Here is an 11907-nt window from a genome sequence, read left to right as displayed (position 1 = left end):
GTTGCAAGGCTGAATGGAGTGGAGAATTCAACATAACGACACTAAAGTCATGGAGGCTTCCATTCATTATTCAATAAACAATTGAACAAGTGCACCTGATGACTACGGTCATTGTGCCCTTGACTGCAAAACATACCTGGGGGGACTATCCTTGCAGTCGTGTAGTGTGCTGTGTATGTTGCTTTGTGCGAAAGTGTCACATGAATATAAAGCACTGCATTTAAAGCTGCACCACTGAGTGCTGTGTTAATAGAACTGACCGAGGTAGGCAGACTCTGGTGGAGAACGGTAGGTCTGTGTGGGGGAGCGGGCTGACAGACCGTGGGTTGGGGAGCCAGGGAGACTGTCCCCAGATGACAGAGAGCGGTTCAGAGAAGACAGACTGCGGCTGGTGTGCAGGAGGTTTGACTGTTTAGTGATCTTACGGAAAAGAGAGCTTCGTTTCTTACTGCATGTACAGAGATAGAGAGTGGGAGGAGGGATGACAGGATGAGAGAGAGAGAGAGAGAGAGAGAGAGAGAGAGAGAGAGAGAGAGAGAGAGAGAGAGGGAGGAAAGAGAAAGAGAAAGAGAAAGAGGGAGGAAAACAGCATTACTAGAGAAGAATATAACATTACAGAAATAAATGGTGACATTTTGTTTTATTAATAGGAAGCAAAGGTTTGATATATAAAAATGTCCGGTTGCCCTACCTCTCCTGCCCCTCTTTGGTTATGGATCTCTTGTTGCGGCGGGCCATCTTGGCCTTGTAGCTGGCCTTGCGTGCTGGCCCAATTTTAATGGAGGTGTTCTCAAATGGAGTCGTGGTCACTGTTACCTTATTACCACTCTGAGCAACAAATAAAAAAGACCTTTAATTAAGGAAGCCACTGGGGTTACACAATATGGACATAAAATATGTTGTGCAATAAAGTTTCTGGATATTGTGATGATAATAAAGGAAAATGTAGTTATAATAATACTACAATACAACAACAATAATACAACTACAATACAACTACAATAATAATACAATTTCTGTGAGTCTCTAGCTGGATGTGCAGCAGGTACAGACCCAGCATTTTTGGTTTTCTTTTGCAAACAATTCAACATTTACATTTTTTCCCCGTTTTTATTTATAGTAACATTAATGAAAATATTCTACAGAATCAGGTGGATTTTTTCCTTCTGTCTCTTGGCTTAGAAAAGTATGACTGAAAAAACATGTGATTATTTGTGCAGCACTAGAAACCATTACAACCCACCAATGAATGCCTGTTTGGTCCCTTACCTTCAAAATGAGTTCCACCACCTCTGTATGAACCAATCCATGGACTGACTCTCCATTCACATGGGTGATAAGGTCCCCAGCACAGAGACCTGCCTCCTGGGCAGGTCCACCACACTCCACATGCTGTGATTAGAACAAAGCAACATCAATAAACCACTTCCATAAATACATTTATTAAAGGATGATAGAAGATCTAGATTATGATAAAACAGAATGTTCTCCCCAAAAAATTAACACTAACATGTTCACATAATAAAAATGAATTTCCAGCAGGAGCCCTTACCCAGACCATGTGATGGACGCTGTAGACGTTGCTGTCTCCCATGTAGACTCGGATGGCACGAAGAGTGAAGCCATACTTCTTGCCAGAGCGTTGGATGGTAATTGGTGATCGTAGCACGCTGACAGAGGGAGAGTAGTCTCGGCTGGGGGACGAATCTCGTGAGGACGGGTTGGAGGAAACGGAGCGAGGAGACATCGGGCTGGCCAATGGAGATGTCCCATGCTGCTCTACTATGAAAAACAAGGAAACAAAGCGTCACTTATACAAGCCACCAGCATGTAATACCCCATAGGACATCTTGCTGGTCTGGTACACTGAAGTTACTACAGTGCCAGTACTACAGGCCCAGTGGTAGGATTAATTAGTCAAGCAGGTGAAAGAAATGACTGAAAAGTGGTAGGGTAAAGCATTTGCCTAAATAAATAAAATAAAAATAAAAAAGCTGTCCGATTGACAAAATGCTACTACGCCACTGACTGACTACCTCTCATGCCATGTGTTTAGTCTCATTCAAATGTAAGCTGAACTAACTTAGCTGTGCCTTCCTCATGTGTGACATATTTATTCTATGCAGGCTTAAAATGTCTTTTCTTTTGTAAAATTAGTTTTCACATGTTGCTGTGTATGCTCCAGATGTTAATCTGATCTTTACTATTGTCAGTACAGAGGGTATTACTGTTATACAGAAATGATAAAACTAACCTGCCTGTCCAAAATACTCTGAGGCATCCACGGATCAATTTCATATCACTATTCACTATTCAGTTATTTACCACAACATTTATAATATGAGTCTGAAGTTTGCTTCTGTATGACCTATCTTACCTGTAGGTATGATGACAGATAAGGCAGTGGCGGAGGCAGACTTTATGACCTTGGTGCCAGTCCGATTTTGAGTGCGTTTCTCTCCATCAGCAGAGAGCTGGTGATGTCGCGCTCGCCTGAGCACCAGGTCACTTGTAGCTCTCGGCCCAAAGAGGTCCGGAACATGTAGTGGTGTTGATGCCATGGCAGCATCAGCAGGCTTCAGCAGTTTGTCTGCAAAAAGAATAAATATAAAGAGACTAAGATTAAAGATTAAAAAATTTGAATACTGCAGGAACAGATTGGTTTTATTTAGCCTATCATGATGAAACTACAAGCACATGTGATTCTAAACTAATAGAAAATATCAAGTTTGACGAACCTCCTCCTGGTGTTCCTGGCATCCCCGGTCCAATAGTAGAGGACTCTGCTGGGCCTGAGCTGGCCGGCATAGTAGCACCCTCTAAGGATGTTCCCCTGACTTTTACTGGCGGTTGTCGTGTTGGTGTCTCTGCTTCACCCTCTAGTGGAGAAGCAAAGCGATGAGTGTCCATTAGAGCAGAAAAACGGCGACGAGCACCAGACGGAGGACTGGAGTCAGACTCAGTGAAAGAGGACTCAGAGCATGAAAGACGCTTCCTACAGCAAGAGGAAGAGAGGGGGAATTCAAATAAAAAATGTAATCATGTTAAAGATTAATTATAATAAAACATAAAACAGGGTGCACATCAATACAGCATATGCCATAATCATTGATAAATTAATATGGAGAAAACAAATGAAAACCTGTCAGGCCAGCATGATTTATTTCTTAATTTAAATATACCAAATGCCCACAAACCAGCAAAACAGGGGAAATAAATAAGTAACAAAACATTAAATAAAAAAATATGAAAACGTGTCAACAGCCTTTGTTTTTTTTTTTTCATATCATCAACTAACATCTCAGGTGAACCTGTCCTCCATGTTTTGTCTCTCATTGTGAAGCTGCCCAGGCTCTCTCTTTTCCCCCGGTCATCCCGATGACCTTTAGGCTCTCTTCGGGTCACCACAGGTTTATGCTCCAGCTGGGACAGGTGTTCCATACTGCTATACACCTGCAGTTCAGACAAATATAATTAACACAATCCTGAATATGAATGAAAATCACATTACTCACAATCTGTAACGATTTTTCATTAAGTACGCATTAACCAAAATGCATTAGTAAAAAAGACCTGCCATGTATTTACAATTATTCCCATACATGTTAAACCTCTAATCAAACCTACAATAGATTAGTGTTTTGTTTAGTTAAGCAGTAAGGAAAATACATAAACTTAAAAAACATAGCTCTGGAGTTGAAAGGGGAGGGGGATTAATGGGAAGACAGAGGCATAGAAGTGTGGATGAAGGTGTGAGCGACAAAAAACGTCAGATAAAAAGAGAAAGTAAGAGATGGTTAAAGATGAAGGGAGAGAAAGAGAGATGTCTAACCTTGCTGAAGCGAGGGGAGCAGGAGGAAAAGCGATGAATCTCTACAGGCTCATCATCATTAGTGTCATCTTCATCAAAAGAGTGAACATGATGGTACCGTTCTGAACGTGCTAAAAGAAAAAAAAGACAAGAGTAAGAACATGGACACAAACACGCACTCTCTCGCTCATACACAACGACTTTTACACACTCACACACAAAGCCACTCACTATCAAAGTAGCTTGTGTCCTCTTCTGACTCCAAGTGAGGTATGAACTCAGCTTTCTGCCTCAGCAAACTATTCCAGTCCAGTTCAGAAAAGAAGGGGTGTTGTTTCACTTCAAATGCACCTCCTGTTCCCCACATATACACACACACCACAAAAAAGGAACCGTCACTAAATACTGGGCTAGCTTGACTTTGATTTATGAAAACTGAATTAATTTAGCAGTACTGCACCTGATGTGACCACTGGTTAGCCTAATTTAGCTTAAACAGCCTAGTTTAATATCATGTCACTGCTGGACTGAGTATAGTCCACCAACCAAAAATATCCAGCCAACAGCGTCCCTTGGGGAGTCCCACTGATGAAAGACTACAGGATAACCAACACAAACTGTGCAGCAACAGATGAGCTATCATTTCAGAATTTACATCTGAAAGGCAGACCAACAAGGTAGGTGTGTCTAATAGAGTGGACAGTGAGTGGACAAAATGTTTAAAACCTACAGCAGCACTGCTGTGTCTGATCCACTCATACCAGTGCAATGCAATAACATGCCACTACCATGTTAGTGTCACTGCAGTGCTGAGAATGATTCACTCCCCAGATAATATGTGCTCTGTGGTGGTCCAATGGAGGTCCTGACCACTGACTAACAGGGTGAAAGGTGATTAACAAAGCAAGTGGAACTAGAGCACCTGTATAGAAAGTGAATAACGTGTGCAGAAAGAAGGATGTTGTTTTAATGAAGTGGTCGGTTGATGTAGTTAACTTAGTGTAGCTTAATAGTACATACCTGTGCCCAGTCTGATCAGTGGGTTGGTCTGGAGTAAAGCAGAGATGAGGTGCTGGGCATCTGCAGGGAGCGCTTCATCACCCTCAGGCCACACAATATCATCTACATAAACAGAGATAATAAAAACATTTATGGTAGATGCTATAATGGTGCAAAAAATATATATATATTTTGAAAATGTTTCAACAAATGTCCTTAACTCTAAAGAATGTTTAACTGAATCCATGTAAAGAGGTTCTGACAAATTAGGCCTAGTTATAAATCACATTCTACAGTTAGTGTGACAGAAGTATTTTAGTTACTCACCAGAGATGACCTGTCCGAACAGCTCCTCGGGTGTGTCCCCGAAGAAAGGTACACAGCCCACCAAGAATTCATAAAGGATGATGCCCATAGCCCACCAGTCCACAGGCTTTCCATAACCCTGCCGCAAAATCACCTCTGGGGCAATATATTCAGGGGTGCCACACACCTGAATGCAAAGATCAGATGTTTGATTGGGCTAAATGATCCAAACAGTTCAGACACTTCCCTTATTTAACACAACTATACACTATACTATAACGTTACTATACTACAGATACTAAGCTGATTAGATGATTTACAATCTTGAGTTTCTAACAGACATCTGTGGATGTACTACAGAAACATCATAACTCCAAAATTAGTCACCACAAAAACTTCAGTTAACTTTCACTTCAGGGTAGCTTTTATAAAATAACATTTCACAAATACAAAAAGTCCGACACCAATAGGGTTCAAACTTCTGTTGTAAGCTTCCTTTTTGGATACAAGTCTGGGGAGTGGAGATGACCCATTAAACTGCAGGAGAACACACTTACTGAAGCTTTCATGTCATTGCCACTCAAAATTTATTTATTAATTATAATTTTTTACCGTGATAGCTGTATAGCTGACTATAATTTGTACATTTTTGTTTGCATTATTTAAATCACTTGTTTACACCTCAACTGTGTATGTATTGTCATTTGCATGGTAACAACTGATTACTGAACTTGACTGAGTAGTTTAGGATATCCTAACTTGAGATAAAATAAGATGGTATGAAATAGGAAATGATACCTAAATTAGGAATAAATTAAATTAAGAATGTGTAATATAAATTCATGAAAAACCTAATTCTGAACATGTCAGATCTTTACTGAGGACTAAATATAGGAAAACTTATCTGCCAATTATAGTGGTATCTGCGATAGTTCATCTTCCTTGTCAGTCAGCAGAAAGCACCACATAACTTTTAAGTACAAAAATATGTGATTGTTTATTTACAAAATCATTGTTTAATCACACCTTATGTTGACTTAAATTCCCTCAAAAAAAAAACAGCTCAATAGTGGTGGTTCTGTCAATCCTAGAGAAAGCATTGCTTAGAAATCAACTCTCTATGATCTACTGGCGCTGTATTATAATGTTACATTAGTACAAGTCATTGTGCAGTAAGTGTTGTACCTGTTTGTCAAGGAACTCTCTGGTGTCCTTCTCAATGTGGCCTTCGTACAGGTTTGTAGTAAGACTCATTAGACCCATCTTAGACAAGCCAAAATCAGTCAGCTTAATGTGGCCCATAGATGTTATCAACAGACTGTGAAACAGATGGAGAGATGGGGGAGGGGGAAGGCAACAAAGAGTGAGAGGGGAAGAGAAAGAAAGAGGGGCAAAAAGGTACAAAGTGTAAATACAGCACATGGGGAAAGTCTTTAAAATTCTAAACTATTGTAAGACTTAAGGATCTGTGAGAACCCTGCATGAAGGCATGCCATTTTGATTTTATAAAACCTTTCATGAATTCTCGTTCCCTACGTCAGTGTTTTCTGAGAAAAAACAGCTAGTATCAAGTTACACCACTAGTCACTGAGAGTTTACGTAATGTACTTCTATGTAGGTCTATGACATACATCTTTGGTAGTGGTCTACCGTAGATATTTCTGGTAGTAGCTTTTGCGTCACTATACACAGATTTAGTGGAAATGAGGGTAAAAATTCAATTAACTTTTATCAGAAACAAATGACAATCCAACAGGGATTTTTCAGATTCCCTGAAGCAAACCGTCAGCTGTGATACTGTAAGCTGACACATGTTAATTATGCAATTGACACAATTTCAACTTTACTGGGTCAATGACTTGTGCTCTGGGTTTATAAAATCCTGTTGTGTATTAGATGTCAGTGCACATTTAAAGTATGACGACTGTTTGTGCTAAAATGGCAAATAAGTACAGTATGTATATTTACAAATTTAGATTCCTATCTGCTGCTAAAGAATTACGTAATAAGCATTTCACACAAATGTGTTTGTATATAAAATTGATAAGAAATAATAAGATAAAAATCAGGTCACACACATAACAGATAAGAAAATAATGTGGATTAGTACTGTGATGTATTTTCACAGTATTTATCCTTTTAAACTACACTGCATATTAACAGTACCAAACAGTAAATGGCAGCTTTCACTAGACCCTAGAAAGTGGAAACTACAGGACAGCAGGTGGCATCTTACTTGTCAGGTTTGAGGTCACGGTGCACCACTCCGTAATTGTGTATGTATTCAAGAGCAAGAACAGTTTCAGCAAAGTACATGCGAGCCATCTCCACAGGTAATGCTCCAATGTTCTTCAGCAGTGTGGCACAGTCTCCTCCTAACAGCACAGAAACAAACAGTTAATAGTTAGTTTAGCCTGCTATTAAATTGAATGGAATATTACTTAATCTGATAATACTAATGAATGAAGGGACAGTTAGGATGTAACCAAAACATCAAGCAACAAGCATGCAAGACAAACTTAAAAGATGCACTCCATTCATTGCTAGTACTTCATAATGTTGACAATGATTTAATGCTAGCAGTACCCAGTTAACTTTATGCAAATGAGATTGTGCAAATCAATTTTTATTTTCTTATTAGCAACATGAGCATATCTGACTGAAGCATTCTTTTAAAAGTACTTTCTCAACATCCTCTCTAGGACAGCTGTTATTTTATGGGCTTCGCAAAAGCCTTTTTTGTTGAGAAGCTTTGTGTTAATAAGGTGCAAAGGTTAAATATTTTAAGTTAGTATGTGTACTGAGGGTCCTAGACCTGGAGCCTAATTCAAATCAATCACGCTGAACATCTGGCACCACCATCATAAAACTCGTTTCCACACTCTCTTGTTTAAAAAAGTTAATGATACGTTTTCAGACCTTTCAGAACTTTCTATTGTCTTTTAAGATTTAATGGTAGCACAGATGGGTGCTACCATTACTTCCACCCTTTCATACTACCTTAGTAGCATCTCAAAAGAAATTAGACAGAAGAGAGAAGTTAGTGTCAGCAGGTGTATTTAAATTACTTTTCTGTTGTCCTTCACCCAGTCATAAAATAATTAACAGAAAAACAAAAGCTACATCTGGTTGAAACACTATGCGTTTAAAATGTCAGAGAACATTCCTCCATGGAAAGAAGCAAACACCGTCTAAAGCCAAAGGAAATGTTTTACTGCAGAAGTGACACATAAAAAACATAAATACAAATACATTAAAATATGGAGCTTTTAGTGTGAGACATCCAGTCAACAACATCAACCAGACACTAGAATGAAGCTCAAAGCCTGACACCTGGACACTTTGCTCAGAGTGTATGTGCTTTCCTGTCATACATTTTTAGTACTCCAAGACTAAAATAAGGTGTGCATGTTTGAAATATCATACCCTCCACATACTCCATGACCATGCAGAGGTGTCTGCGAGTCTCGAAGGAGCAGAACATGCTGACCACAAAAGGGTTTTCGGCAAAGGTGAGGATGTCTCTCTCCACAAAGGCCTGCTGTATCTGGTTCCTCAGTATCAGGTTCTGCTTGTTGATCTTCTTCATAGCAAAACGCTGCCGTGTCTCTAGGTGGCGTACCAAGTATACAGCTCTGAACACATAAACAAGCATTTTAATGAGAGAATAAACTTTCCACTCTTCGGTTTAGCCGTGCGTCACTTTTCAAATCAAACATGATCTTCAGTTTTCACAATTTAGATAAAAAAAAAAAAAACACACAAAGTGAATAATAACAACAATAATAATAACAATAATAATAATAAACTATTATTATTGTTGTTGTTGCTGTTGTTGTTATTATAAAATGTATACATTAAATAATGAAATATAATTATAAAAAAATAAATAGGTTGAACTGGCCACAGAGGCTTGATGAACTCATAACTGATGGAATCCAATATGCCAACAATTGTTTCTACATATTATAGCAAAAACCAAAACAAACTATAGTAAATAAAAAAAAACAAGCTTTATTTTGTCAGATAACTTCATATCTCACCCGTATGCACCGTTGCTTATCAGTTTGATGGTCTGAAAGTCAGCTTCACCAGGCGGCTTCATGACTCTCATCTTTCCCTGACGGAAAAAGAGACAGAACTACATTTTGTACAATTTATGTATAAAAGATAACTTCCTCCAACCTCCATCTCCTTTGCTCTAAGCTGTTTGTTTGCTTCAAAAGTTATTTATAGCTAAATACAACAGTGGCCTCATTCTGAAACATTTAAGCTAAATTAAGCTTCATGCGTTCTCAGCCAAAATGTGATGTGTCACAGGTTTTGAAGATAACAGGATATAAACTGCAAAAAGTGGTCAAATATCCTTAATAAAAGCTACTCTTCGATATTAAAAATATATAATATATATATATATATTTTTATGCTTTCTGTAACTTCATTTTGCCGATTACTGGCTTAAAAATAGCAAAGAATGATTCTCTCAGCTATCTCTGATAGCAAGGGAGTTAGAGAGGAACTCTCAGTTTGCTAATCACGCTAAATGGAGCAGGCTAAACTGATAAGTGGATTAGTTAACAGACATGAGAAGTGCACGATTACTAAGTGGGGTGGGAGCAAACATCAATATTCACATTCTGTGCATGTAACAATACACATACTTTCAGCTTTGATACAGACTCTTCCCCTCCCCACCCAATTTAAAACTAAAAGGATAAAGTTGTCTAATTTTAACAATGGTTTCCACGAAAGACAGCAAAGGAAAGTCCATTAGAAGACACAGAGGGGTGTATTGATGATATAGTCTTAAATTTCAAACTCAAACTTTTCAGAATTTTAGATATTAGAAATCGCTACACCTTTACATGTGTGTATCACATCTAACAGTGCAAGTGAACTGATTTGTGCTGTCTGTGTGTTCTTACCTCTGCAGAGTCATCAGTCTCAGGTGTCAGGGGACCCTCACTGTCATAGCTGTCCAGGTTGACCATTTCTACAGAAGCCAGGGGTCAGTATATTAGTCTGTATATATGATTTGAATTATATTTACTGGTCCCTTTAATAATTCTAAACCACTCCAAGGCCCAATACCACATGCATCCATATATTATTCTACACTCTCTCTCTGTCATTTAACTGCCCTGTATCCCCAAAGTACACAAGCAGTATATTATTTACTACAGTATGTATATAGTATATGCAGTATATGTGTGTTTGCTCTACTGGCATACACCACTAATTCGTGTTGCAGCCTCATTTCTCACAGTCTGTTCTCTGAAATGCTCTGTCCCTCTGTCATTAGATCTTTCTCTATACATCTTTCTTACCCTCCAGAGGGTCTTTGGTCAGGCCTAGCTGGCTGATGATGTAGCGTGGGATGTCCGTTTTCATTAAGTGCCCCTCTTTGGCATGATCCTCTGCTGCCTCCAGCAAGTGGTAGAACTCCTCTGGGTTAAACTCCTACCAGAAGAGAGGGACACACTTCTGCATGAAGCACGTCTTATTCAGATCAATAGGCTATGACTGCTGCAGGTTACTCCCCAGACTGGAGAAGCTCTCTGAGCTTTGATAAACTGGATAGAGCTGCTTTCATTCTAATTTGTTTTTAGTGGGCATAATTGGACAAGAGGGTAGCATTGATAGAAAATGGGGATTATGGATTTTCCATTTAGCTTACTGCCATAGTTGGACAGAGAGGCTCAAACTTTTAAATTATGCCCCTGCTGCCAAGAACCACAGACATGACTCAGAGAGGACTGTGGCTTCAAGGGGCACTGATAGCTGTAACATGCTCACAAGGCAAATAAGGCTTTCAATATAAATGCAAATGTAATCACAGGCTGGTTCACTCCGTCTGCCTCTTTCTATCTCTAGTGGCTCAGTGGCTGTTTTTGCACAGTAACATATGTTCATAAAGCTGCTGTTCACAAGTTTGGAAAAGGACAGGAAATTAGTTGTGTGTTGTAACAGGATTTGCTGTGGATGGCGAGACAGAAAATATGAATGAAAGGAAGAAAGAAAAAAGAGAAAATACAAGACTCACCAGACACTCTAGGAGACGTGCAGGGCGAGAGATTATGATGAGGAGCTTTTTCACCAGCTCTATGACGAAAGTCAGTTCTGAACTCTCCGACCGCTCATGTGCCTGGGGGGGGGGGGGGGGGCAATTTATTCAGAAGGATGACATATTGTTTACAGCTTGAGAAACTAAATAAATGGAGAGAAATTGATGGGGGAGAGAACAAAAGCTGGAGAAGAAAAGTAAAAGACAGCTTAAGGGGCAAGACAGAGTACCAACACTCAGAGATAAGACAAGAGAGGAATGTGGACACATAAGCCTGCAGGGAAAGAGACAGGAAGAGACAGAGAAACAGAGAGAGAAATTGGGGAGGGGGGGGGGGTAACAGCACAAACATTCATCTCAAAAATATACATTTCTAATCATGCTCTTTAGCAGAGTAATCAATCACTACAGCCATAGCTACAGAGATAAATCTTTACAGAGATAGAGACAGAGAGATAAAGCAAGAGAGAGAGATTTATCCTTACTCTAGCTTACATAATCAGATTAGCAGATCACCCAGTCATATCTCCTATAATCAGATCACCCACAACGTCTTAAGATGACTGTGAGTTAGCTAAGATATGACTATCTGACTAAATGAATTGTGAGACACTGCCCTTTACATCAAATTTAAACTTCATAAACACAATAAACATTTACATCAGTGCACATATTATAGGATGTAGTGGGACTAAGCCTTTTTCAGGCTCCATAATATTAGATGAGT

General features: G+C 39.2%; 1 protein-coding gene across 5 annotated transcripts in view; it reads right to left on the bottom strand.

Annotated features, from left to right (window-relative positions):
- mast1b (microtubule associated serine/threonine kinase 1b) overlaps positions 1-11907 on the bottom strand; it is a 50377-nt gene that overhangs the window by 5181 nt on the left and 33289 nt on the right. For 4 of the 5 annotated variants that reach the window (XM_017720707.2, XM_017720709.2, XM_017720708.2 and 1 more), the window contains 18 exons: positions 11160-11261; positions 10444-10576; positions 10042-10109; positions 9160-9236; positions 8543-8751; positions 7353-7491; positions 6302-6434; positions 5138-5303; positions 4832-4933; positions 4043-4165; positions 3833-3942; positions 3299-3453; positions 2739-2995; positions 2378-2590; positions 1553-1782; positions 1270-1392; positions 692-828; positions 261-448 (listed from right to left, as the gene is read on the bottom strand). In XM_017720707.2, the coding sequence (XP_017576196.2) occupies positions 261-448; positions 692-828; positions 1270-1392; positions 1553-1782; positions 2378-2590; positions 2739-2995; positions 3299-3453; positions 3833-3942; positions 4043-4165; positions 4832-4933; positions 5138-5303; positions 6302-6434; positions 7353-7491; positions 8543-8751; positions 9160-9236; positions 10042-10109; positions 10444-10576; positions 11160-11261 (2665 nt within the window). The remainder of the gene's footprint in view (positions 1-260; positions 449-691; positions 829-1269; positions 1393-1552; positions 1783-2377; positions 2591-2738; positions 2996-3298; positions 3454-3832; positions 3943-4042; positions 4166-4831; positions 4934-5137; positions 5304-6301; positions 6435-7352; positions 7492-8542; positions 8752-9159; positions 9237-10041; positions 10110-10443; positions 10577-11159; positions 11262-11907) is intronic. The other variant, XM_017720710.2, reaches the window with a different exon arrangement.

The sequence above is a fragment of the Pygocentrus nattereri genome, chromosome 1 (assembly GCF_015220715.1).
Source record: "Pygocentrus nattereri isolate fPygNat1 chromosome 1, fPygNat1.pri, whole genome shotgun sequence".
Lineage (NCBI taxonomy): Eukaryota > Metazoa > Chordata > Actinopteri > Characiformes > Serrasalmidae > Pygocentrus > Pygocentrus nattereri.
This window is presented reverse-complemented; position numbering and strand designations above follow the sequence as displayed.